General features: G+C 40.9%; 1 protein-coding gene and 1 long non-coding RNA gene across 4 annotated transcripts in view; both read left to right on the forward strand.

Moving 5' to 3' along the window:
* Positions 1–27091, forward strand: part of PPP1R12B (protein phosphatase 1 regulatory subunit 12B) — a 126814-nt gene that overhangs the window by 26529 nt on the left and 73194 nt on the right. For all 3 annotated transcript variants that reach the window (XR_012778474.1, XM_075521635.1, XM_075521636.1), the window contains exons 2-9: positions 6550–6680; positions 8764–8882; positions 12466–12625; positions 15070–15214; positions 16852–16926; positions 19408–19484; positions 20051–20196; positions 24359–24468. Coding sequence is in view for 2 of the 3 variants with exons in the window: in XM_075521635.1 (XP_075377750.1) it covers positions 6550–6680; positions 8764–8882; positions 12466–12625; positions 15070–15214; positions 16852–16926; positions 19408–19484; positions 20051–20196; positions 24359–24468 (963 nt within the window). In the remaining variant the exon portion in view is untranslated. The remainder of the gene's footprint in view (positions 1–6549; positions 6681–8763; positions 8883–12465; positions 12626–15069; positions 15215–16851; positions 16927–19407; positions 19485–20050; positions 20197–24358; positions 24469–27091) is intronic.
* LOC142419047 (uncharacterized) lies at positions 13945–14670 on the forward strand. Its single transcript, XR_012778475.1, has 3 exons — positions 13945–14173; positions 14304–14412; positions 14651–14670. It is a non-coding gene; the product is annotated as an uncharacterized LOC142419047 (long non-coding RNA).

A 27091-nucleotide genomic window follows, 5' to 3' on the forward strand; every position in this document is an offset into this window, starting at 1 on the left:
TACTCAATGGGGCTGCATTTAGAAATGCAATATGCTCTCAGCCAAGTTCACCCCTGTTAGATGCGCTACTGTACGTGGTGCTACCGAGCTGTGGAGGTAGGCGGCAGCTGAAGTGCCCGTGCTGCTGAGGAGCTGTAATGCTGAAATGTAAAGCTGAAACGCTGACGAGAACTGTTCTGCCTGAAAACAGTTGCACTGAATGTTGTTCATGTATTTGTGTTAAACTAGCATAATACTGGGTAAGTTGTGGAGAAAACAGTTGTCTTAATGTGGGTGCCTGTGACAGCACTGCAATTATTGCCACAGCTTCTGTGTTATTCTGGGTTTGTAACCATCCCTTTTTCTCCATGTAGAGGCAAAAGGTGCTTTTCTTTTTTTTTTTTTTTTTTTTTTCCCCCCCCTCACTCAGCTGATCCCTAGCAAGTTCTCAGGAATTTGTCAGGTGGTTTAGTTGCTCTTCTCCCTGCTATCCTGTATATAGTGGGAATGTAACACCAGTCGTAGGCTGGGGCTTTGCTAGATGTGATGCACCCCCTAGAAAGTGAGCAGTATTATACTGTTTACACCTTGTTGGAGCTCGATTCTTGGTCCTCTGAACCCTTCAGTGTCATCCCATCTGGCTCCTTTTACTCCCTGATCTTCCTATCTCTGGCCTGTGGGGGATGCCCAGGAGATATGCAAACCAAAAACCTTGGCAGGCAGTTGGTGCTGTTGCGTTGCTGATACTCATCAGAAGTTCAGCGATGCTTGTGTGTTCTGTATGCTCTGAGGAAGGAGCAAGCACTAACAGTACTATTATAATAATGAGGTTTCATTCAAGATAAGATCAGATTTTGTCTGGTTGTTGAACAAGCCTTGCCAGACGAGCAGAGTTGTGCAGAGTTGTTCTGTAACATTTCCTGGTGTCCCCCGTTTCATTATTGTAATGTAAACTTCGTGCTTGAAAGAAGAATGCCTTGGCAATAGCTACTGGCAAAAAAAAATATGCAGCGAGTGTCCCTGGCTGTAAAGGGCTACACCTGTTATCTAAGAGGGGGAAGCTAATATGCCGTATCTGCAAATTTTAGAAACTGAGCACTTCCTCCCTATGGAAAAACTGCTAAATGCTGGTCCCCTGCCAGGAGCTGAAGGAACACTATGAGCTGTGGATGGAGCCTTGCCCAGCGATGCCCAGGATTTAAATCGTATGAGCCAACTTTCTTTGAGCGGTTAGTGGGTAATTCTGGGCACTGGATGCAGTTTGCATCAAAGACTGCTAAAACTGTAATACATTAGTGCCGTTCCAGAAGCACTTGGAGCTAACCAACTGCCAAGAAAAATAGAAGGATGGCAAGAGATTAGCCTGCTGAAGATCTCCGATTAGAGGGAAAGATAGTCACCGCATACTCCCACCCTATCGCATCGCCTTGAAGGTTGTATTATATCTTTTACAGAGAAAGAAGATAAAGAAGGAATTAAAAATTTAGAGACAAAAATGCTGTGCTCTGTAGTTTACCTTGCTTTTAGCCTCTTCTACGTGTGTAACCAAGAAGCTGAGGGTTAGCAGTGCCTAAAATTGAAAGAATTAAGCCTATCCGTCCATGTATTTTTCTTTATGGAAAGCAAATTTCAAGGGCAATTTAGGAGAGGGAGCGTTTCCTCACATTAAATAACTACACACCAAAAAGGCAATGTTACTTCTCGACCACTTTTTTGGCTTTGTTTCCTCACTTTGGGGGTTGGAGGGGCGGGTGTCTGCTTTGTAATATTGCTGTCCGATGTAGTTATTCTTGCAATGTTCCCAAGGAACGCTGTATCAAATAAAAGAGGAGAACCTTGCATAGCGATAGATCATCTCGGGTTACTAAACTTATCCACTCTCCTAAATTTAAGGTTGGAGGATTAATGGTACTTAAAAGGAGTAGATGTGTCCTCCTTTATTTCCTCTTTGTCCTCTTCTCCTTCCTCCAGTAACCTCAGGTAACCCATTTTGCTTAGCCAGAAGATGAACTTTACCCTCTGAATCTCAGTGAATGTGTTTTTCTTATGTGATGTTTTGCAGTGCTTAATTTTGGCAAATATGCACAATAAAACATGCAGCAGAGATTTTCTGGGGGGGTATCAGCAGTCAGGGCTCTCAAAAATTTTAGGTGGGCAAGTGTGTGCCCCGAGTACTTCTAAACAGTGAGAATTTCTGTCCTTAATTTCTAGCTTGGTAGAATGATGCCATATATGAAACTGTTAATACCATTAATGTGAGTGCAAGTATGAATTCTGTGATAACATATAAGTGTTAATCAGTTGATACTTTAAAAGTCTACAGAGTAATACAATGCAACCCCTAAAAGCTGCCATTTAATGTCATAACTTTTATACATGTTTTCTGAAGTTCTTAAAGTTTAGAAGATCTTTAGAAATTGCCAGTTTTACTTATTATCCCAATTGGTGGCCTCATAATTATTGCTCTAAGATGTGTTAAATATGTCATAGCATATATATTAAGATACAAGCAGCGTATTCTTTTAGGGTGTCTGACTAAAAAACGATGCAAATAATCCTATGCCTGGTAGTTTCTTACATGGGACAATGATGAGATTTTCAGAACTGAACAGGGGTTATTCAGTACCTCTGTTTGTTGAATGCCATTTTCTGAAACTCTTCCTCCACCTCACTTTTTAAAATCTTGGCCAATATAATTAGTATTACATTATTATGTAATATTACAAAAATGCAAAAAACTCTTGCATTTCGATATTTGAAGCAGGCAAGAAGTCATACCTGCTAGTGTTAACACAGCCTCAAGTCATTTAAAAAACTGTTCATGTTACTCAACTCTGTACTCATTTCTGTTCTTATGTGTCACTAACTAATACTAAAATATTTGCCAAGCAGTACCACATTGCTTGATCACATAACTTGAACGGCAGTTTTTCATGATACATAGGTGCAGAAGGGTGGAGTGAGGGTTATTTTTCTTAGATATTAAAAATACATTGCTGCTCCGTTAAGGACTTCAGACACCTTTGTGCTTGACTTTATCTTCGTGGCAAATGCAAACAGCAGGCATGAAATGCGTTATGGTTCCCTTGGGAAAGCGAGCGAATGCCTGCTGTTGTCAGCACCCATGTAGTTTTGTCACTTTGTCATCGTTTTATCTCTTCAGAAGCCAGGCGAGTCAAATTACTGCAGATTTCTGTGTAGGAACAGGTGGGGTTTGATCCCATTATCCCTTCTGGTTCTAGCATGCATTCCATAGGAACCATGCGAGATGGGGACCAGCAGAACGACGAGGCCAATAACAGGCGGAAATTTAAAAGAGGGGGAGGGGCTCTCTTATGCCTCTAAACAGATACTTAATTTTAGAGTCCAGTATATCCAGTGGCTTGAGCAAGAACTGGCCTTTTCTCTTGGCCGATTCCCAGTATGTGCAGATGTAGTGGGTGTATTTGGGTGGTTTAAATGATAAACAATGTAAATATAATTCTCTATCAAATACATACAAAGCTCACAATATAGAGACATTCTTCAGTCTAAATTTAGATTTACACTCAAACTGCAGGTAATACTTAAACAAATACAGCAGAGCAGTAAGTATGCACAGGCATGAAACATCTACCTTGCTGCTTTGTCAGAGCCATGCTGATAAAATTCTTCTTTGAGGCTATAATTCTTTAGTCAGCCAGAAGTGATTGTGCTCAAAAGAAACCACTGTGTGGGCGAACTTTTCTTGGCTATTCTCGGAGCAGTATGCTTTTAGATGAAGTCAGTTTTATTTAAAAAGTGGTATGTAATAGTTGTGTTCCCAGGTCAAAAAGTAAATAACTCATCAATAAGGTTGTAAGTGTAATTTATTTGAGGTGTATTGGGGGAAAACTTGAAGTATATCACAATAAATACGGGTGGCAATAAAATACAGATTAGCAAATCTGTATTTTACAGATCTGTAAAATACAGATAAAATACAGTTTTGGCAGGCTCAGACTTGAATTCCCAAAGAATTGTTCCTTGAATTGAAAAGGGATTATTGTGTTCCTCTGTCTATCCATGTCCACCTCTGTGTGCGTTACATCCTTTACCTTCCTACTGCATTTGAATGCATTGTTATGGACATAAGCCGCTAACGGATTTGTTTGCGTAGTTTGCGGGATTATGGAAATCAGGAGCGCATTCTAGAATATGTCTTAAAATTAATCACGTGCATATTGGGCACACATTAGTTCCCCTGTACAGTAGGAATATTTGGCTTGTGTTTCCTGCTCTCATCACCTGCTGAGACTTAGAGGGTACATCTGTACTGCAGCAGGAGGCATCAGTTGCAGCAAGAAAAATCGTGATTAGATAGTTAAGAAAAATCACCCACCAAGAGGATGGTGAAGCACTGGGACAGGGGCCCAGACTGGCTGTGGAATCTCCATCCTTGCAGACAGTAAAAGCTGGCTGAAGCAGGTCCTGAGCGACCTGATCTAACATCAGATTTAGCCCTGTTTTGAGCAGGGGGTTGGACCAGATGATCTAAATAAAGGAGGACCAAGGAACAAACCTTGCTCCTGAGGCTGGTGGTAGAACCTAGTTTGCATCCACATTGCTCAGACCTAACCATGTCTTATCCCATCGTGCTTGGACCTGGGACTCCTCCAACCTCAGTGTGACGCTCTTCAGTCCCCAAGATTTTTGTTGTGGGTTGTTGGGTTTTTTTGCAGTTCGACTGCCTGAAATAATCTAAGGGAAGTCCCCCAGAGCTGGGTTTACAGGACGAAGCTCTTTCATGCCTGAGGGTGGGAGAGTGTTGATGGACCAAGCAGGGTGGACAGAACCAACCCAGGAGCAGTCTTGTCCATTCTGGGTTTGGAGCAGTCCCTGAAGTAAACTATTTATAGAAATATGCTTGTCCTTTTCTGGCAAAGATTAAGGTAAACTAGTCTAAAACAGGGCCAGGAAACATGCTAACACTTCAGCCTAGGCTCAGTTGGGACTTGGGTGCTTGAGTCTGCTCCTGGGGCATCCCTTCCTAGTGCCATAGAGGTACCCTGTGTTTTCTCATGTTTGCCAAGTTAACTGTATTAGGAGTTAGTTTGCTGCAGCATGCTTCCTTAGAGTCTTAAAAGCTAGACTTTAGCATGGCTACTTGTGAACCAAGCAAATGTAGGAGTAACTTGTGTTTGTGGGGTAAAATGCTAGTTTGGGATTTGCACTTGTAGTAGAAATAACAAGAGTTGTATGTCCTGGTATAGGGCATGCCTCTCCTTTGAAATAAGCAATGCAACATAGATGAACATGTTAGATAATATAGGATTGTCGGGGGGGGGGGGGGGGGGGGTGTTGGTTAGGGACAATTTCCTCATTACTTGCTAGGATAGGAATGGATAGTCAGTGGTGCTCGTTTTAGAAGAACGATCATCTGGAAGTCATCTGACTGCCATAACTGATAGATGTGCCCACATCAAGCTATGCAAAAGAATTGAGTGCTGAGATTTTGGAGGAATTTTGACCAAGCCGATTCCCTCTCTAGTAATGCAGAGCTAGGTTTCTGCCTGTAGATGGACACGCAATAAAAGCCAGTCCTTTTGCCTCCTGGTCATGCTTGGTGCTTCTCAGCTGAGGCACATGCATTTGGATGTATGTATTAAATTGCCAGCTCATCCTTAAATAGCAGCCTCCAGTGAACTGTGAATGCAATGCAGAACATGCTGTAGCCAGGAATTTGAGGAAGGAGGAATTCCACCGAACAGAACTTCTGAGACTTGAAAATCTAGCTAGGTTTTCTTCTGGCAACTTCAAAGCTAGCAAGTCTCTGTAAATGCAGGCTCTGGAATTAATACAGCAGCTAATAAAGGGTTGTCGTTCTCTTCAATAGCTCATAGGGTCTGTAGAGCTAACAGGGGAAGTTGTACTTTGTTATACTCAGAAAAATGAAGAGATACTGCTGAATACAGAATTTACTAACTTCTCTAAAATTCTGCTTTTGCTATGGTACATCTGTAAAGGGCAACATCCAGTATACAGATGATCTGCTTTAGTCAGGCTTCTTGAATTCATGCTTTCCCTGCTCATCCCTACCACTAGTGATACCTCATTTCGTTCATTGTTATGACATTATTTCATTGACATTTTGAGGGAACAACGTAATCTAAATAAATACATAGCTTGCCTTGCTTAGAGGAATTTGATGCCACACCTAAAACTAATAGAGATATATCATTTTACAGTGCGTCCTCGCTCCAGGGAGATAACAGTGTGGGAGAGAGGGAGGAGACAGATCAATTGGTGAGAAGTAAAGCTTGAGCAAATTTAGAGGTTGTCCACCTGGGGACTCTCTGAGTTACAATTAATTTTTGAAAGTTCTGAAATTAATTTATTTGAGTTCGCAAATTCATGCTACCTTAAGTTTTAAGGTGTGCTAGCTCACAGTGTGGGAAATTCAGCCCAGAAATTACCTACTGCCAATAAACTGCAAATGGAGGTTGTACACTTGATTTAACACCAACACCTTTTTTTTTTTTTTTCCCCCCCCTTCCTTTTCTCTTCAATCCTTCCCTTCCCTGGATGTCCTCCCCTCCCCTTCTCCCTCAGGCCTGTATAGATGAGAACCTGGACATGGTGAAGTTCCTTGTAGAAAATGGAGCCAATGTGAACCAACAAGATAACGAGGGCTGGACCCCTCTTCATGCAGTGGCATCGTGTGGCTATCTGAACATAGCAGAGTGAGTGAGTTTCAGGCTGTTCTGGGTATTTATAACACTTTGCACGTCTTCCTCTTCAGAGCAGGTACTCAGGCGATTGATGCTCTGAGACTTATACAACATCTTGGGAAGCAATGCTGAAAATAGATGCATTTCTCCTGTTACTGAATTCTCAATTTGTGAGGATTAAAGTGGAGCCTGCACCTGGTTGCCTTTTGCCAATCCCATTACAGTGACTTATGATTCATTAGATACTTAGCTAAAATACCAAGCAAAAGGAAACACGATGGCTGACAGGCGGGCACACTAATACAGACCTGTAATGAAGCACAGCTCTGCTGCTGCTGACTGTCTTTGCTGTGCACTTCTATCAGCGGGGAGCCCATGTAGAATTTTAAGTGTTACCTAAGAGCAATTTGGGATTTTATTCCTCCAACTGAAAAGAATTCTGTCTCTGTACACAATGTATGTTAGTGTAATTACATGCATATAGCTATTCTGGTGTAAACCCCAAATAGTACGTACATGGCGTACTAGAAAACAATTCAAAGGGGGACTGCACCAATGCTTAACCTTGTTCTGAGGCTTTGCAAAGTGACTATGTTTTCTTACCATAGACAGGCCTATGTGAGCAGTACTACTTTTGAGAGAGAAATGCAATGTTCTGGACTCCGCAGTCACCAATATGCCAACAGCATTGTTTCTTTTTCTTCCAAATTCAGATCTCATGTTTCTGTTTCTTGCATACTGTCTGACAAAAGATGGAGAAGTAGATAAAAGTAACTGCTTGTTACTTAACCCACTTACAATTGGAGCATTATCTTCTTTTATTTTTTTGTTTTGTTTACAACACAAGATACTGGGCTCAGTTTGGACATAACCAGGTGAAATTCTGTGGCCTGCCATAGAGAGATGAGATAATCTAGTGAGTACAAACATAAAATACATGTGAAAGAAGAGACAGTAAATATAACAGAGTTTTGTCCAGTAGGTGTTTAAAGCAAAGCAGTAACCTGCTATAAGTGACTCCCAACAAAGATTTGACTCTTCTTGGCACAGTTTCTGATTCCAGGGTTTGAAATAACATTCTGCATCTGATCTGAGCGTTCATTATGCTCACAAAGGACTAATAGTCTGTTTGTCCCAGAGAAGATACTGATACCAGACTACTTGTGCACCAACAAGTTGCTCTGAGAGTTTGAGAGTTGTTCAAATATATGACCTGGAGTGCTAGAGTAACTGGAACCAAAGAATAGGCAAACGTAAATGGTAGTTTCCCAAGTGAAATAATTTTTCTGAGATAAAGGCTGTATTATAGGTTAGAAGAATAAAGGAAGACAACAGTATTTCTCAAGATAGTCCTCTACAATATATACTAACCAAAAAAATATCTTCTGTGGCTCATTTATGTCTGTGTTGTGCTCCTCCTGGAACAATTCTTAGCTCTTCAGATGATCCTTATCAGTTTGTTTTTTCTTCTTCCCAAATACTGGTTCTTCAAATGAAAGATATTATTATTCTTTACCAGTCATACCATGCTTATGTATTTAGTCCACCACAGCTACCAAAAAGTTACCAAAATTTGAATACTGATAACTATTTCTTAAAGGCATTGAAAATAAAACAAAACCAAGCAAAAATATCTTCTCCTACCTCACCCTCCTAGATTTGTGTGTTTAAACAGATACTTTTTTTACTTCCCAGAATTTCACTGGTTACAAGATGTACAAGCCGAAGAAGACATTAATTGTTCTTGAATTAACTTTTGGTATAGTTATAAAAAGACAAATTAAAAAATTGATGTTGGCTTGGCTTATCTTTTCCTTTTTTTAAAAAAAAAGCATAATCTGTCAGGTTAGTGTAAGAACTACGGGTATTTGAATAAGTATAAAGAAACAAAAACTATGAGCCACTGACCAGGGACTGTGCATTTAACAGTGAACTTTTTTTAGTCTAGGAATTTGATAAGAATAAGATACTCATTTGGTAATTGAACTTGAATGAGAAAGCCAAATATTTTGTTCCGCTGCTTGATTTACTGTATAAGTTGCACTGAGGCCGGCACACAAGGTCTAATACATTGGTATGTATCTCATTCATGTAGGTACTTAATTAGTCATGGAGCCAATGTGGCTGCTGTGAACAGTGAAGGTGAAGTCCCGTCTGACATCGCAGAGGAAGCAGCCATGAAGGACCTGCTTCTGGAACAAGTAAAGAAACAAGGTAAATCAGCAGTGGGGTTGAATATGTGAGAGTTAGACCTCTAAGAGTTTCTACAAGAAAATTCTATTGGCTTACTGTCTATAGGTGAAGAGGTCTGAAATCTGGCCCAAGAGGCAGCAGACAAATTTTGCTTTGGTAGCAGAACAGTGGAAGAGATGCAGACGGTTTGTGGTGTGCAGTCTCTGTCCTTAGGAGGATTCTTCAAAGCAAGACACTGCAGTACTGAATGCTGATTCATTAGATCTGTTTGCTTTTAAAGTGAGATTTAATTCTGACCTCTGGTATCAATGAAAGGTCTTGTTTCACTAAGACTTGATAATACAGAGGTGAGATTTACAGCCCTGCCAAGAGTAGGGACCGGGAAATGAGTATGCCTGGCCTGGAGTGACCTGCTTTATCCTGATCCTTCCCTAGACTACTTCTGCAGCCCATCTGCTCTGCCATTTCCCCTTTCTCGTCAGGTATGCCTGTCTGAGGGGCTGCTCTCTGTGCTGTCCCTACAAAAATATCACTGGTAGAAGAAACGTCTTGGACAGCGTAACTTGTGTTATAATTCAGAAATGCTTCAGCAGTGTAAAATTTTGTTCATACTCCTGAAATTAATCTTTGAGTGGTTAGGTGTCTGTACATATGTGTAAGAAGTTTAAACCCTATCTATGAAGTTCATCAAGAATGTTTTTGAAGGATGCATTTATCTCAACTATGTGGGAAGTGACGGACTGAGGCAAATTGAGCTGATACAGACCAAACTATCCACACTGGATAGGTATGGACTGCATATCTAGCCTTGAGAAGAGAAAGGTGACAGGGATCTAATTGCTGTCCTCCACTGCCTTGAGGGAGGCTACAGAGGCAATGGGGCCAGACTCTTCTCAGAGCTGCACAGGACAGGATGAAAGGAAAAAGTCATAGGTTTGAACAAGGGACATTCTGACTGCATATATATATATATATATATATATATATATATATATATATATATATGCATGCAGTCATGTATATATATATATATATATTTATATATATGCAGTCATGTATATATATATATATATATATGCAGTCATGTATATATATATATATATATATGCAGTCATGTATATATATATTTATATATATGTGGGGGAAAATGTTTCCCAGGAAAGTGCTGGAACAGGGACCCGAGGAACTTGTGGAATCTCCATCATTGGAGATAGTCAAAACTCAGCTGCATTCAGCTCTGAGCAACTTGATCTGGGTTTGAGGTTGCCCTCCTTTGAGCAGGGATTTGGGCTAGACACCCCCAAAGATTCTTTCCAGTCTAGATTATTTTATGACTGCAGGTTGGTGTTGGGGTTGTTCTCATGCTGGATTGAATCCAGTCCTCTCAAACAGATGTATTCTGCTTGGCACATGAGGGTTACTTTATTTTTGAAGCTATTTTCAGGTAATAGTTGAGAAGAGATCAGTCCCTTGCTACTTTGTCAACCATGTTACTGTTCCACTGGTGAGTTTGTAGCTGTCCATCTGAGAGCTAGTTGTTATTTGTGTTCGTGTTCCTCTTGGAAAATTGATGCAGGGTCATGTTCCTTCTCCTAAATAGAAACTTTTCACTTTCTAGTCTAGTGGTATTTGTGACAAGGTTATTCTTATTTTGTTCCCCTTTTCCCTACACTTTGAAATAAGCTTAAATAGCCCTCCTCCCATATATTTAGTCTGCTCACGTATTTAAAAAGAAGAATTGTGTCTACAGTCAGCGTTTGTTTTACTGGGCTGTCCAAACCCTGCCTGTCTCCTCTCTGCAGCGAGACTTCCTTGGATGCCCAGAAAGACAGAGATCCTTTCTTTACATCCGTGTAACTTGTCCCTCTTTTAAAGTGGGTATCAAGAACCGTACATGGTAATAACATGGTTGAAACCTTACAGGACTTTAAGGCAGTAATTCTGCCTCAGCTGCAGATATTTTGCCTGACACTTCTTGGGATTCTGCTGGGCTTTTTCATTGCTTCACCACATTAGCGGCATCCTGCTAAGATGCCCTGAAACAACCATCTGTCTCCACTGAAAAGCTTCCCATTGACACAGTTTAAAAGGATCATAACTGCTGGAGTAAATGTGGTATAAACTTTAAATAAGCGTCCATCCAGCTCTGTAGCCTGTCTTTCAACGGTAGCTGTAAGCAGATGCCTGCTGCAAACTATAACAACAGGACAAGCGTGTACGATTCCCCTCCCAAACATTTTCCCAGCCTCCAGCCACTGTGCCTCAAGGAATTCCTGAGCCAGATGGGCTTTCTGTGTACTTGTGAATCCCCCATGGCTTTCTGTTCATGAACTTGTGCAGTCCTTCTTGGGAACTCCTGGCATGTATAGTGTTGTTTAATAACTACAAATTTGTCTAATCCTTATTCTGAAGCCAGTTGTATTTCTAATCTTTGCAACATCCTGCGGTAGTGGGTTTCACAGTTCAGACTCTGAGTTGGTAAGTGTTTTCTTTTGTTCTGTTTTAAACCTAATGCCCCATAGTTTAATTTGGAATCATGTCATTCTTCTACTGAAAGAACTAATCCATAGGGACAGTTGCTCCCCAACACCCTTCTTGATTTTTGCGATTTATCATCTTCTCCTTCATATTTTTTCCTGAATCAGTGAGCTCTAGTCTGATTAATCTTGTATGGAGCTGTATTGTACTTCTGATTGATAATATCATCCTTACATCACCTCATTATCATGAAAACTCCACTTAGGAAAAAAGTCCAAGATAGTTTTGCCTCGTGTTGGTTTGGTGACAATTGACACAGAACCCACCTGGCCTCTCCACATCGTAGCAGTTGTTTCCTAGGGTGGGAAATTTGTCCCTCTTGTTATTGGAAAGCGCCATAGTCCGTGTGTCTGTTACAGCACATGTGTGTATTGATGAACTTACTTGATCTGGCTTCATCTAAAGCAGATCTCTTAAGCCATCGGAGTAGGGTTTGTTTTGGCCTTCTATCCCCAAAATGGTTTAGAATTGCGTTTTGTCAGAATCTGGTGGTTTGCTGCTCAGTGGAATTAACTAAGTATTTCTTGTGGCGTGCCTGGCACGAATGGCTCTGGTGCAGTACAGATCTCTGTGCAGCTTGCAGATTGTACTGAATTTTGAGTGAGCATACAGCTGGGGTCGTGCTGCTCTTGCAGGAGACATCTTAGGATCATCTCTTCAGATCTTCACTGGAGATTATACTCTCACTGTAGTTTAATTCAGTTTGTTAAGCTGTTGTTCATGACTTTTTGTTATTTCAGTCTAGGACGCTGCATATTTAGTATGCAATTCTTCCACCCATAGTTCACAGTTCAGCTAGTAGTTAGTTGGGCTGGTTTGCAACCAGTGGCTCAACTTTCAGATTTTTTTAAGTCAGACAGCTTTGACGTCTCTATCAATGATGCAGGAGTTCTCCCAACTCCTAGAAGATGCTTTTGCTGATTCTTTTTTTTTTTTTTTTTTGTGTGTGTATGTAAGATGACGAGTATTTACTAATATTGTATAGCAAATGAAACACAGGGTAAGTTTAACAAGTACATGAGAGCTTTACCTTGATAATCTCTTCTTCTGTGCTTCACCCTCTTAGGTGTAGACCTAGACCTGGCAAGAAAAGAAGAGGAGCAGCAAATGCTACAGGATGCCCGACAGTGGCTGAACAGTGGGAGAATTGAAGATATAAAGCAGCCTCGAACAGGTGCCACGGCTCTTCATGTTGCTGCAGCAAAGGGCTATTCTGAAGTCATGAGGTAGGAGCTCCTTCCCAGGGCCGATGCATTGAATTAAGGCTGGTTTTCATAAGGAACACATCTAGCTTTGTAGTTGAGAGAAATTTGTTTCATACTGAGACTTTCAGGTTGCTATTTCTCAAAAGGCTCTGTAGATTTATGTGCCCAAACATAGCGGTTCACCTAGAAATACATAGGGACCAGAAGATTCCCTTTCATGCCTCCAGGCCTTGAAAGCGATGACAGCTTTTCAGAGAGTGAGACATAAATTAGAAGGTTTAATTTTCACTATTAGAATAATAGTTTTAGGACTAGCAAGTTAAATGGTATTAGGGGATAAAAGTATAATTTCAGCCTACAAAGTGACAATACATGCTGCATGACAATCAAACACCCCAACAGCTTACATGACCAGTCTAGTGGAAAAATGCAGTGTCCACCCCTATCTCACTGTCCCCTGCTCCTTAATGCTATTGCTCCTGCAGCCGAGAGCAGTGACAGAGGGATTCCAACATGTAACAGTTCTGCTTCTACTGCTCTGGCACTAACGAGCTTATTATGAACATAAACTTGCCCAATGTAGTGTTTCCTGGCAATAAAACATTAATATTTTTACAGGTAAGGTCAAATTAAGGTTTTCAACAATAAAGCTTTCTTCTCTACTCTATGTATGGGTGGAGCTGCCCATAAACATCAGCAAGGTTACTCTGTTGCCCACATTAAAATCCTTTCTGGAAGTGTTCATCTATCTTGATCCTTAATTTCATAGTTTTAAGTGACATGACTTGATGTGTAAGAGCTGTTTCTTATCAAGCTCTAGTAATTTTGTTGTTCTCCATGTTTCCTATTTGTATGCATTCATTAGAGCTTATAATTGAGTTATAAGCTCTCTGTGCCTGAACCGTGCCCAAGAACACTAATCTGACACAGCTCATGTGGAATAGAAATGTAATATCTCCTGAATTTGAGGTGTTGGTCCCATGGACTTTTAGTAGAGGGTTGTATATCCAATACTCGTCAATGAAGGCTGCGTTCACTGTTTGCAGGGTGACTAGTTCTGAACAGCTACTCCTTGGCGTTAATTGTTATAATGATAAACAGATCTCACGGAGCGCTGACGTTGTTTCACTCTTGTGTATTTTATGGCCACCCTGTAAGCTCGAATACAAAGCTTCAGTGACTTAAACCAAAGGGGCTGAAAGCCAGGAGCTAGCTAACTCTCAAATGAGATGTGGAATTTGTGACCTTGAGTCTCTTAGCAGCTATGTTCCTCCCTTTTGCCAGCTGGAAAATCAACATAAAGTCAGCACCTAATTTAAAATTTCTTTCACAGAGAAACACACTGCTGCTATAGGATGACTGTGTTTTATTTAGCACAGTAACGCATCAGTGTAAAGCTGCAGGAGTTTCAAAGCTGTTGGTGCCATTCTGGGCTCGTGCTGGATTTCCCTTGTGCTGCAGAAGGGTGGCTCTGGATGGTGGAATTTCCCACTGTGGAAATTTTCAGTAGCAGTTTTACCAGACTTGCAGAATTCCCCTGGGATGTTCTTCAATATTTAAGCAACTTGGGTAATAGTCAGTTTTGATACGTGAGCCACTCAGTACTTTCATCTAATCACTGGTGTACCAGTGTGCATGTGTCTCTGAAGCTTCAGACTACAATTGACTCTTCTGTTTGTTTTGCTTTTAATTATTCAAGCTCCAGATGCTATGCAACACTAGTGCTCTGGTCTGATAGAGAAGAGAGCGGGGGGAAGGTGCACAGCAGTAAATGTGATGTGAGGGTGTTCCCGGGCAGGTTCACTTGGGTAAGGTTTGCTTTAACTGTGCAAGGACTAGTCTGCAAAGACGCATTTTGGGTTGTTTAACCCCAATGTGGGTTATTTAACTTACAAATTTCACATCCGTCAATCACAGTAATGTCACTGCTTCTTACCTGGCAGTTCTGCTGGCATCGTCTCCTTATGGACCATTCCTACGGTGTGGCCTTGTTCTCTGGTAGAACCAAGACTGAGCTCCAGTTACCAAATGTCTTTTTCATGCCAGGTGCTGTTCTTGGCTCCTTGTTATGGAGGTGGCAGTCTGCAGACATGTTGTCTGTTTGCTTAGTGCCTGAGTGAGTCTGGTGTCTCTCATCCATTGGAGCAGCAGTTCAGACTGGGTCACTGATGCCAGGTTAGAAATTAAGGTGTTCTCCCAGTTTAGGACGTGCTGAAAGGGAGCCTTATCAATTAGACACATTCCAGCAGGCTTTACAGTGAAGTCACTTTTCTTTTTCTTTACTGCCCTTTTCTGTTACAGTTACAAGCACATCCAGTGGGATGTTGCTTGGGTGAATAAACAAGTTAAGAAACTACTGGCTTATTGTGAACCATGTTACCTACTCTGTGGCTCATGGTGTGAACTCTTCTGTGTCGAGAAGTCATTCTTGGGTGGGCAGAAATCAATATTGCTTCTTTCCCCAGGCTCTTGATCCAGGCTGGGTTTAATTTGAATGTCCAGGACAATGACGGCTGGACTCCGCTGCATGCTGCTGCGCACTGGGGAGTGAAGGAAGCTTGCTCCATCCTGGCTGAGGCACTGTGCGATATGGACATCAGGAACAAGCTGGTTAGTATGCACAGATGTTGACACAACTTATGCAATGTATTTTATAGCCAGATGAATATCAAGTTTATTGCCTACCACTTGATCCAACACCATGACAAAGTTACAGGGTGAGCAGTTCTCCTAGCGTGTGCACTGGAGCATTTAAAAGCATCAGAAAATAAAGAATCTTGACTGGAGGAAGGCAGAAGAGATTTCAAGTATTACTGGAAAAGATCAGTGATTAAACTTTAAGACCAAGATTGTAGGAAAGGATGGGGGCTAATCTTTGTCTTCCTGTTTTAGTGTAATCCTGACAAATTAAACAGCAACAAAGAAGACAGTCTTGGAGTGCAAAATAATATGCTAATATTAAGGTATAAGGCACTGAAAACTAGTGAACCCTTGAGAAACTGGCAGCTCTAAATCTTTCCTGTTCTGCTATATTGGTCATAAAAAGGGAAATTTGAAAAATTGACTCAGATTCGTGAGAAATGAGTAAAGAAAAATAGGATGGAAGAAAAAAAAAAGAAAAGGAGAAAAAATATTCCTCTTCCATCCTAATAGTTACACGTTTTTCCTTGAAGAGCCTGTGGATTTTCAAGAGCTGACGTGTGCTTGTCCTGGGTTGTTCTTTGTGTTCCCCTCCCTGCTGCGATGTCCAGGCAGTGTCTGTGAACCGCTTCCTGCTGGAGCGGATTCAGTTGTGCCGTGGCTGCTTCTGGGGGAGGAAATGAGGTTGTGTGTACTTGGAACAGCACCGGGGAATGAAAGCAGGCAAGATAATTTGATAAGTGAAATGTGGCACTGTACAGTTTGAGTGCATCTCTCTGTACTGGAAACCGATGTAAAGGAAATGCCTCTATGAGAAGGAGGTGAGCTCTTTAGCATGGTGAGCTCTTTGGTGTCCAAAATACGGGGAATCTTTTTTGTTTTAAGTGCCATCAGGTGCTTTTCCAAAGTGTTCAGAATGTGTGTGGGTTTGGTATTGTGCTAGACTTGAAAAGAAACAGACGCAGCTGTATTTGCTGCATTACCTGCTCTTTCCTGTCAAGGATTGTTACCTTGCTAGGTCAGGTGGCCAAGGCAACCTGTGTTTATTTGATCACTACCCATCAGGTTTCATTATGTGTTGTTAATTAAATGGTTATTATAGCTTTAGTTACAGTGAAAATGTAACTGATTTCTTGTTTTGTGCCCCGAAGTAATTTTTCTGGTTTGTTTTATTTGTAAATGCCCATGGATGTGGAAACGGCTCCCAAATTTTTTGGCCTGCTGGTGATTGGCAGCCTTTCAGGAGGTTCAAATACGCGATGATACAGTAGGACAGGTTAATCACATTCCTTCTCAGTACGAGAGTGTCCTTTTTAGAAACCTGGAAACTCAAATATATTAGTCCTGGCTGTTAGATTTGAGCAGCAGCAATCAGGGAACTGCACTTCCACGATTAAGGTTGCTCTGGTCATGGATTGAGTCATAAAACTACCATCACTCTTGCGTGGCTTTCCCTGCTCTGGAGTGAAAGAAAGTATGTTACTCAGCATTTGGGGAGGGAGGATGTGGAGCATGTGCACTTTTGTTCTTCACTGGTAAATGGTGGTTTTTTGAATATTAGCACCATGCCATATAGGATATCCTCTTGTCTTCTCTTCTTGCATCAGGGCCAGACGCCATTCGACGTGGCTGATGAGGGACTAGTTGAGCATTTAGAAATGCTGCAGAAGAAACAGACTGTGGTGAGTTTCTGGCAGATCATTTTCCACCTCTCCAATTACCTTTTCACACACGGGTGTTCTCTAAGACATATGGTGTCAACAGACGCAGGAAGCTGAGGCCCAGCTATTTTTTTTTATGTTAGTCATTTGGAATCTTTAATTACACTGACATTTTTAATAGCTAGAAGTCTAGAGAACTGGATGACCGCATCAAGAAGGTCAGTAGCGTGCTGACATGCAGAATTGTGTAAACTGGTAAGGAATGTATAGTTCATCTTTGGAATTGTTGTTATTCTGTGGTTACTTTTGTTAGCTGGCAAGCTGTCTAGCATCAAACTGCTCTTTTCTTAATGAGTGATTACCCAAGTCAACTTTGTGTTTGCATCACTGTCAGTGTTGAGGAAGAGATCTGTTACCATGTCTGCCTTTCTTACAATAGGGAGACTTTTGGTTGAGTGAGAAGAAATTATAAACTTCAGGGAATTCCAGACTAAAAAAATTGGTGATTTCAAAACCATAATAAATTGTGGTTTCATAATGCAATGGAGATATTGGAAGGGGTTATAAGCAGGAAGTTGGCATAAAAAAGGAAAGCAAAAATATATCTTGACCAAAGTAAAGCCCGTCATCAAGCCAGAAAGTTGGTTTTGGATTGCATTTTTTCCTATTTCATCTGGTCTACTCAATTATCTCATTTGGGTGCTTCCAAAAAACAAACCAACCTTCTTTAAAAAAAGTAAAAATCAGTAAGTATCATTTAAAACGTTGGATTCAGAAACAGACATAATGAGAACACTGCTGATAAAACCCAGTAAAGTATTTTGAGGAACTGACAATGTGGGTGGTAGAGCTCAAGCTCTGATCATAACACAGCTGCTGTCATCCTTAAATAGCATCCTTAGCATTCACAGAAACTTTGTAAAAATTAATCAGCTTCTCCCTAAATGAGGTGTTGATAAATACTATCGGTGTTGTATTTTGGATTTCCTCCGATCTCACTACACCAGGATTCTGCAGATAATTGCACTCCTCAGAAGAAAAGAAAAAGAAAAAGCAAAACAATGACAAGAATTTTTTTGGATGGGTGCTAGCGCATTTTTAGGCCTGCTTCGCAGGGGCTAGCAACCCCCCTTGTTCTCTATATAGTAGCACTATATAAAGGCCTTCTCTATTTATTAAATTAGTGTAGCAAGCTATAGTAGAACTGGGAAGAAGAGAAGAATCCAGATTTTATCACACATTTTTTTTTAGTGGATATGATTTTTTTAATAGAAATGCCATTTTATCGTGGGTTTATCATGTGCCATTTTTAACACTTAAATTAGAAAACTTACATTTGTTAAGGATGAAAAATGCAGTTCCACAACATTCCTCCAAGTACATTATTTCACTTTCAAAATGGCTCTCAAATCAGATTTTTTTTTTTTTTAATCTAAAGCTTGTAGCGGAACAATATGCCACCCTAAAAGATTTGCTGCTGTTATTGGAGAGGAGAGGGGATTTTGTTTGGTAGAAGCAATTAATTTGATTTGGGTTTGGATTTTTTTCCCAATCTCTGAATTACCTGTGAATGGAACAGGCTGTTTCCTGCACTTCCCTTTGCTGTGCTCCAGCAGTTTGTTCTACCTAACAGCATGCTGTACCCCAAATTTTGGCTCTTTGCTGGGTTCCGTGTAGCTTTCCCACATTCAGAATGTGCAGAGCTTTTGCTTCTTGTGCCTGGTGTCAGCTCCTATCAAAAGAGAAAGAGTAAGTAGGCTAGACATGACACAAAAGAGGCAGTCTTAAAAGTCGGCCTCTAATTGCCATCCCTTTTTCTACCTCAACTGTGTCTGTGCTTCTAGAAGATACCGAAACAATTTTTGGTTACTGTTTTGTCCATCAGTGGTGACAAAATTCATATTGCTGCTCTCTGGGCAAAATATTTCACTTGCTGCGGGGATCACAGGTATTCTTGTGCAATGACTTAATGCTGGCGTTGGAGAGATTTAAGAAGTGACCCATCCTTGTGGGAGATCCATCGGTTGCCTGTACAGGGCATACTTGAATGCTTTCCTCTGAGAGCAAGTAAATAATAGCTACAAAGGCAGCAAATTTTTAACTGAATCTAGCCTGATTTCATGGGCATACAAACAGATGTGGACAGACCTCCAGCACTGTGTCTGCATGGGCAGATGCAGGGCAGTACTGTGGAAATCGGGATTTGACTCTGGGTCTCAGCAGGGACTGCTGCAGTCTTCTCTGAAGGTTTTATTAAATTGCAGCTTGAGTCTAAGGACATGCTGGGTGTGTAGCTGTGCCCTTATGGAGCTCTAGTCCAAGACATCCAGTGATCTTGCAGATGTGCATCTGTTGAATTGGCTCGTTAAACAAATCCACAGTACTTTTTGTCTAACGAGGTTGGGATGACCTTATGCTGTGGTAATTATTGGATTGTGCTGAGGTGGCTTGTTAAGATGTCTCTTTTTGTTCTTTCTCCCATCTTCTTGGACTTTTTCACAGTTGCGAAGTGAGAAGGAGATGAGGAATAAGCTAATTGAAGCTGACATGAACGGCAAGCCTCAAAGTGGACTCTTCAAGTACGTCTCTTTCCTCTTTGTTGAAAAGAAGCTGCACAGAGAGTAGTGGGAGACCAGCTTCATCTGTTAGCAGTCAGCTGGCCTCAGCTGGCTTAAAAAAAAGTTCAGTGCTGTTCACGTTCATTTTGTGGTTTCTTTTAAATTTGAGCTCTCTCAAATACAATTTAGCTGTTTCTTAACGTAACCGCTGAATGGTAGAACGAGGAGTTGGGCTGGTGCCCCAGCTTCTGCTCTTGCTGAGTAGCAATTTGACCTTTGGGCTGAGAACTGCACCTTTGCAGTTGCACAGAGCCACACAGCCCAGCTGATGGGTTGTGTTGCACTAGGAAAAGAGACACCATAATTTTTTGGACCGAGAAATGCTTGCAAATTTAGGAAATAGAGACTGGCGTTGGAATCCATAGAAAATGGGCAGTACTGGAAGTGCTGGGAATGTTAAAGCTGTAGATGGATTTTGTCCTTTTGCTTGTTCTATATGTAGCAAATCATATCTATGTGTTCCTGAGAAGCAGAACTCAGAAATAACTCGCTCACCTGGCAGTCCTTAAAATTTCTATATCTTGCAGCAAAGAGAAGATTCTTTATGAGGAAGACACGCTGAAGTCCATGGAAATGGAGGAAGAGAACAAGGACTCTAGCAGTTCTAGTTCTGAAGAAGAGGAAGAAGCTGAAGAAGATGAAGTTTCAGAATCAGATGCTGAAAAGGAATCAGGTAAGACTTAGACAAGTCTTGGATTTAATTAAAAAAAAAAGCTGCGGATAGTATTTTAATTTCTGCTTCCAGCTCACTTGAATTTAAGATAACACATTGTTCACAGGTTGTTCTTAAACAGTAGGTTTTTTCTCGTTGGCCAATTTCAGGATGAACGCTTCAGTTACTGCAAGATGGTAGAAATGCAGTTGAACATGTAGGAAGGTAATAGCCTGTTGTATTTGGATCGGAGAAATGAAATGAACGGCTGAAGCTGTTCTGTGTAATTATAGAGATGAGGAACTTTTTTCTGACTGTGGTGTATAATAATTGCAGAACATAGTGGAAAATAAGGATTAAGTACATTGAGTCACGTTAGCCTTTACATTATAGCATATTGCTGGCATCCTAATTCCTTCGTTTCAATCTCATTCTTTTTCCATAATTTCTAAGGCTTCCTTAATTAGTTTAAACAGCGTATAAGTGCAGCACAGGAAGTTTAAATAATTTTACAGTAAGCCAAGACTGACTTGTACTTAATATTTCTGCAAAGAGAGATGGATGTTGGACTGCGATGTTTTTAATGGTTAAAGTACTTTTAACATCAGCTTACTTGGCCTATATCCCAGTATACTGATAAATAAGTCCTTGCAGAGAAGTGTCGTATAAAGTTTTGTCCTGCTTCTTGTGCCAGTAAAATTATCACCTGTGTTCTAATTGTATCAATTACGATGTTTATCGCAGTATGAGAGGTGTTGAGATCCTGGCTGGTCTTTGCAGAGCTGGTAGTTTCAAAATTTATTTGGGTATGGCAGTAACATGGTGAAATAATCTTTTGGCTTTTAAATCCAGCCAATGTAGTGGAGAAGTCAGTAGTAGAAACAGGCATGCAGTAGAGGTCACACTTCTTTGCTCCATAACTCAGGGTTTTACTAGACAGCAGCCCTATATAGCCATGTGCCAATTCTTGTAAACATGGTAGGAACTTGACCAAAAGACCTCCTAACATATGTACAGCTATAAGAAGTGGAGCTCTGTGGTGTTTAACTGATGCAGGAGCAGCATAATATCCTTCAGCAAGGAAAGCGCTACGGCACTCAGCATTAGATTTTGTGTAAAGCCAGAGCAGGTCTCTTTATTGAGTTAATTCACTGAGCAAAGCACATTATACTAATCTATTTCAAACCACTAAAGCTAAAACAAATGGAAGACAAAAAGCATTCAAGTAACGATTAAGCATCAAGCTTCAGGCTTTGTTACCTGTGCTCTCCTTTCCTAGAGAGATTATTGGCTCCTTTGAGAAATTTCATTCAGAATTGAACCCTTACCTTGTAAACTTCTCAAATCTCTAATCAAATGAACATGAACTTGTCCAGCTGGATGTAGACGTAGTTGTCAGTTGTTGCATATGTGAATGGGGTGCACATTTTTGGTACTCTTTTTAAAACAAGGTTCATCAGATAACAACATCAGCCCACATGTTATAGGAGGACTCCAAAGAGAAGTAGGGATGAAAATAGCTTTTCATAGAAAATTATAAATGTCACAGTATTACTAGTTTCAAACACAATTATGCTTTATTATCTGCTAGACATTTTAAATGCTTGGATGGATATAGGAGGCATGTTTTTGAAAACATGGAAATTATTTCCTTATTCCTCTTCATTTTCTTCTGAGATTTAATATTCACATAGCTCTGTAATTTTAAGCAGTGCTGGACAGATAGAAGATGACTGTTGTCCTAAAGTGTTCAAAGTCCACATGAAGGAAGAAAAAAAGCCAAAATACTGTTACAAGTGATATTTTTAAATCAAAAAAATTTAACTCCTTTGGTAACTGAGCATAAGGCAGGACAATGTAGAAGCTGGCAGAATAATACAGAAGTTTATTTTGAGGGATGTTTTGAAGGGTCTCAGGCTGCAATAAATTTGTGGAATTTGCAGAGACTGTGGGAGGAGAAGAAATTTGAAGAAGTGAGCAGTGAAATTGTTCGAGTGCCTCAGAGTAGCATGTTTCTTAAAATCTGTAAGAAATTTGTGTTCTTCAAACAAAAGAAGCTAAGTGCAGTAATGCCATTTTATTAATCTTGAGGAAAATTAACAATTTGGCATTGGGTTGTATATAAACACGAGAAAGATCCGTATAAAATTCTGTGGTCATTATCTGTGCTGCTAACTATTACAGTAGGTGATTATTGTGAATTAAAGCAGGCCAGGGAAGCTTTCAGTGTTTAAAAAAACAAAGCAAAACAAAAAAAAAGAACCCCCCCAAAAACCCTTAAGAAAAATTACATTTGTGCCAAATTAGAGAACTAAATTTTCAGTCTCACCAAATTTGTTTTGGGGACATTGAGCTAATCCTGACCTGTTTGCCTTGATTGGAACTCATAATGTTTGTTGCTGAAATTTTAGTAAAATAAAATGTGGGATCTTCCCCTAAAGACAGCGATGCCTATGGTCATGCAGTCTCTCACGCTGCTGGAACAAGGTACTTTTGCCTGTCCTTCTTCTGCAATTGACTCCTTTCAGTCACATTGCTCACAGTTAGAGTTCTTTCCAACCTGTCATTACCACTTAAGCTTGTGCCCTTGTAATTAGGCTTGACCTTAGAAGTTGACCTCTGTACTATGAACTTCCAGAACGGGCTACCAGTCACCGTCTAGCCCAGCCTGTAAAGCCTGCTGGCTGTCAGGTCTGTTCTCCCCTTCCTGCAATGTCGAGGATTCTCCTGTGGTTTACAGGCTTCACTCTCAAGAAATCGGCAAATGGCAAGCATGTAATTTTTTTGTCTGTATGCATTTCCGTGGACTGCTGAAGTCAGGCCTGCAAGGTGAAGTGGGTAATCTACTGCCCCTTCCTAAAAGGGCTGTTTGAAAGTGCAACGCATCTGCATGTTAGGCTCAAGAAATGAAATGCTCTGTTTAGATGACTTTGATGGAACTTCTCAGATAACACAAGGAAAGGGAAAGGTGGCTGAAACTTCTGTTGAAGTCTCATGCAGACCTTCCTAGGGGAGATGCGTCTTTGTCTCTTTAATTCTGGATCTGTCAGTCCTGCTAACTGCCTCTTATTTTTAAATGTTTCTCTTGGCTTGCTCTTTTCTGTTTTCTGTGTCCTTTGAATTCTGTATTCTAGGAGTGAGAACATTTGTTTCAGAAAGATTGATCTTCGCACTCCAAGGTGCCATCCTCGCAGATGCTCCATATCAAACTGCTTTTTATGTGTAGTAGAAGATCTTTATTCACTGCACATACCTCATTTGCTAGTACTGTTTGGGTGGTTACACTTAAAATGACTTTGATTTTTCAAAACCATGACTGTGTGAGGCACTTATAACTGTGAGAGGGAAAACATTGTTTTGTTGGTGTAGGTACATCATTTCTCAGGCACTTTGCATGTGGCTGTGTTTGGTAAATAGTCTGTCTTAGAGCCCTGTGCACTCCTGTCAATTGAACCTATTGCCTGAGACATAGTTCCTGCTTACTCTCCCCCGGTAATGTCTGGTGGATGTTCTTATGTCAAGCATGGTGCATAGATACAAAAAAAATGTTAATACTGGATGATTGCACTTGTCTAACAAGCAGGGAGCCAGCTGCGAGCTTTGATAGTGTTTGCTTAGCTTGCTTTGTGCCCTGATAAAGATTTTTGTTGGGAATCAGTCCTAGCTTCGTGTAGAAAAATGGATTTTGCTGTAGAAGACCAGAAATTCTGCCCACCAGCATAAGCAACTGCAGCAGAACCGTGCAGTGAAATCCACCACCGGGCCCACCTGGGGACGTGTGCTATAATGCATACTCACGTACTGCGATAGGAGTGGCATGTTCTGGTTTTTTTCCCCGAGTGTTACAAGGGAAGAACAATCCCTGAGAGGAAACAAAATTGTGAATAAACAAAAAATCTGTTTGTCCACCCTAAGGTGCTTTCTGCAAAGATTTTGCTTGCCTGTGGGGATGAAGTTCGAAAGCTTTGCCTGGCAAATGTATCCATCATATTTTTTAGTAAGTAGAAAGCCTCCTTGCAGAAAGCCCTGGTTAGCCTTGGCACTGGCATCATCTTTATCATCTACGGCGTACTGAGGTCACAGCAACTCTGAACTTGAGTTTAGTGCACACTGTGCTTGTAAAGAAGGGCCTTGGAAGTGCAATACTGAAACGTTTGGTTTCTCTTCTTGTTTAAAATTGTAGAAAGGAAGGAAGAGCCTTTTGCCAACCACTCCAGCCATGAAACCAGGCCTAGCATCACTGAGCAAATACCACCACCCGAGCCCAACTCCTTCACTGCATCTGCCAGAAGAGTAAGTGAATTTGGAATCAATGAGGACTCCAACAGAGCTTGAAAGCAGTAGGTTTTTCTGGGAAACGGACGCTCTGAAACCGATTTTTCAGAGGAGTTGTAAGACGTGGATTTAGGAGAGCATAATAGTATGCAATTTTGATAAAGATGGTGTGTTAACAACGGTACCAGACTGGCACAAAGGAGGATGTTTGTCCGATAAGGTTCCTCTTGAATATCTTACCTTCTGAAGCAAATTGCGCTGTTCACGAGAGAAACCCTGCTTACCGCAAGTGCTTTGTGTTGCTGTCAGTTCTGAGATGTTGATGCCAATCTCTTACCAGCAGGAGATCTTTCACCAAAGCTGGTTCCTACTGATGTATCAGCAGCAAATTTGGCATCATTATCTAAAGTGCCTCTGACTTGCCAAACTCAGTTGATTCAGCGGCATGATGTTACGGCCCAGTAAGCAGAGAGGATAAAGTTTGCATCTGACTAGATAGCTAGGCTATAAAAGCTTTTTAAAGGTGAAGTAGAATTCCTGACATCTTATCTGAATTCTCCAGCTCTCACGTCACTCAGCTAGATGGCACCAGGAGATTCTGTGTGCTGCGGAGGACTGGTGTCTTATGCTTCTGATTTCTTTTTGCACCAGAATATGGAGGACAGCTATACAACACAGGCACCTTGCCAAAGCCTGAAGGACTAGGTACATGTTAGAGGGAAAATGTTTCTTGCTTCATCACAATTTTTTATTTTTGACATGCTACTACGTCTAACTTCTCGTCCAGATCAAATGAAATACAGCTCCTCTGGGCGTTGTTCAACTCAGGCTGACATAGCAGGGGAAGTATTAAAGGTAGAAGGATACTGGGAAGGTGAGCACTTCAGTTAACCTTTTCCCAGCTGCAGAGTATTGTTGTCACTCATTTGAGCTGTTTAACCCAGAATAAGTCTTTTAGGGTATAGAAGAGGGCCTGTGTGCAAAGCAGTTATTAATTTGACCTCAATCACTTCAGATTGGCTACTTTACCTTCTTACATGTTTGATTCTTCTGTAACTCTCTTCATCAGATTGGGTTTTATATGGGAAAATACAAGTGCTTGTATTGCCCTCCATTTGTGGAGTTAATAATATTTGCTGTTCCTATGTTGCTCAGAAATTACAGAAGGCAGCTTTTACTGTGGATTTCAGCTTTGTCTGAGGAAAGTGTCAAAACTACATTAAAGCATTAGAGCTGTATAGCTCAGTAGACTGGAAGTGCTAGAATTAGTAGAGTACAGATGATTAACTCTGTGCATCTGCATTAGAATAACATTAGCTAAGAAACACTGCTAAAATACTGCAGTGATAATTTTATCTTTGCAGTCTTGAGTCAATGAGTTTGAGGGCAGAGCTCCCCAGAAGCTTCATTTATTCTCGATAATGTCAGATGTTTTGTGTTATGTAGAATATGGTATAATAATGCTTATATCGGCTTTGACCAAAAGCCTTGTCTACTCCAGTATCCTGCCCTTGACAGTGACCATCAAAAGACACTAGAGAAGACAGAATCTAGCTGGACTTCTCTCCCACCTTCTAGCAATTTGCATTTCAGGGACTTGCTGAACCTGTGGTATTTTTTGTATTCAGTACCCCCTGTTAGGCTTTTCCTCTATGAATTTATGCAGTGACTTTTTGAGTGCCCATAATGTTTGGGATCCTATAATGCCCAGTGGCAAAGGGTTCTTCAGCTTAATACATATTATACAGAGCTTCCTGCACCTGTTTCTTCAAGCCTGCCACATGCTGGTTTTATTTGCTGCCCCTAGTCCCTTTGTGGGAAGGAACAAGGAATAACTGATCCTTATTCACCCTTCTATGTGCCACTGAGGATTTTGTGTACCTTGGTCATACCTCAGTCTGGAGACTCCTGATACACTGAATAACTCCTCATACAAAAGCTCTCTTGCTCTACTCATTCTTGTTGCCTTTCTCTGAACCTCTTCCCCTTCTTCTGTACTGCTTTTGAGCTGTGGAGCCGAGCTGTGCATGATATCAAAGGTGTGATTTTACCCTGCAGTAACACAGGGACATAATGGTGTTGTGTTTCATATTCTGTTCTTTTCCAATAATTCCTAATGTTTTTTTTTTTCTTTGTTTCCTATGCAACTCGGTGTTGAGCCCCTGTCTTTGTAGAAGTATCTCTTGCGGTGCCCAGGCTCCATTCTTGAATGGCAGTAGGCATCTTTTTCTAAGACTTGATAATTATAATTGAAGTTGTACGTTTAAGCAGTTGTATATTTGAGGAATAATATATGCTTGTCAGAAGTGCCTCATGTAACAAAAAGCATGAAGGTCTGTTCTGTAGTATGTATAGAATATGCGGTTACCTGACCATAGAAAGGTTTAAGCTAGAACTAGGTTTAAGCTAGCCTCTTGCTCAAGGCAGGGCCAACTTCAAGCCTATGTCATGTTGCTCTGTACTACCTGAGCTCAGCTGAGTATTGAAAAGTCTCTGAGGATGGAGATGCCCCACTCTCTTGCTCCCTGTCCCAGTGCAGCATCGCTCCTACCAGGAGGTATGTCTTCTGTCATGTCAGTTGGGATTTCCTGTGTTGGAATTTGTCTGTTCCTCCTTCTCCTTTCACTGTAGACTGTTGAGA

The sequence above is a fragment of the Mycteria americana genome, chromosome 20 (genome assembly GCF_035582795.1).
Source record: "Mycteria americana isolate JAX WOST 10 ecotype Jacksonville Zoo and Gardens chromosome 20, USCA_MyAme_1.0, whole genome shotgun sequence".
NCBI classification, from domain to species: domain Eukaryota; kingdom Metazoa; phylum Chordata; class Aves; order Ciconiiformes; family Ciconiidae; genus Mycteria; species Mycteria americana.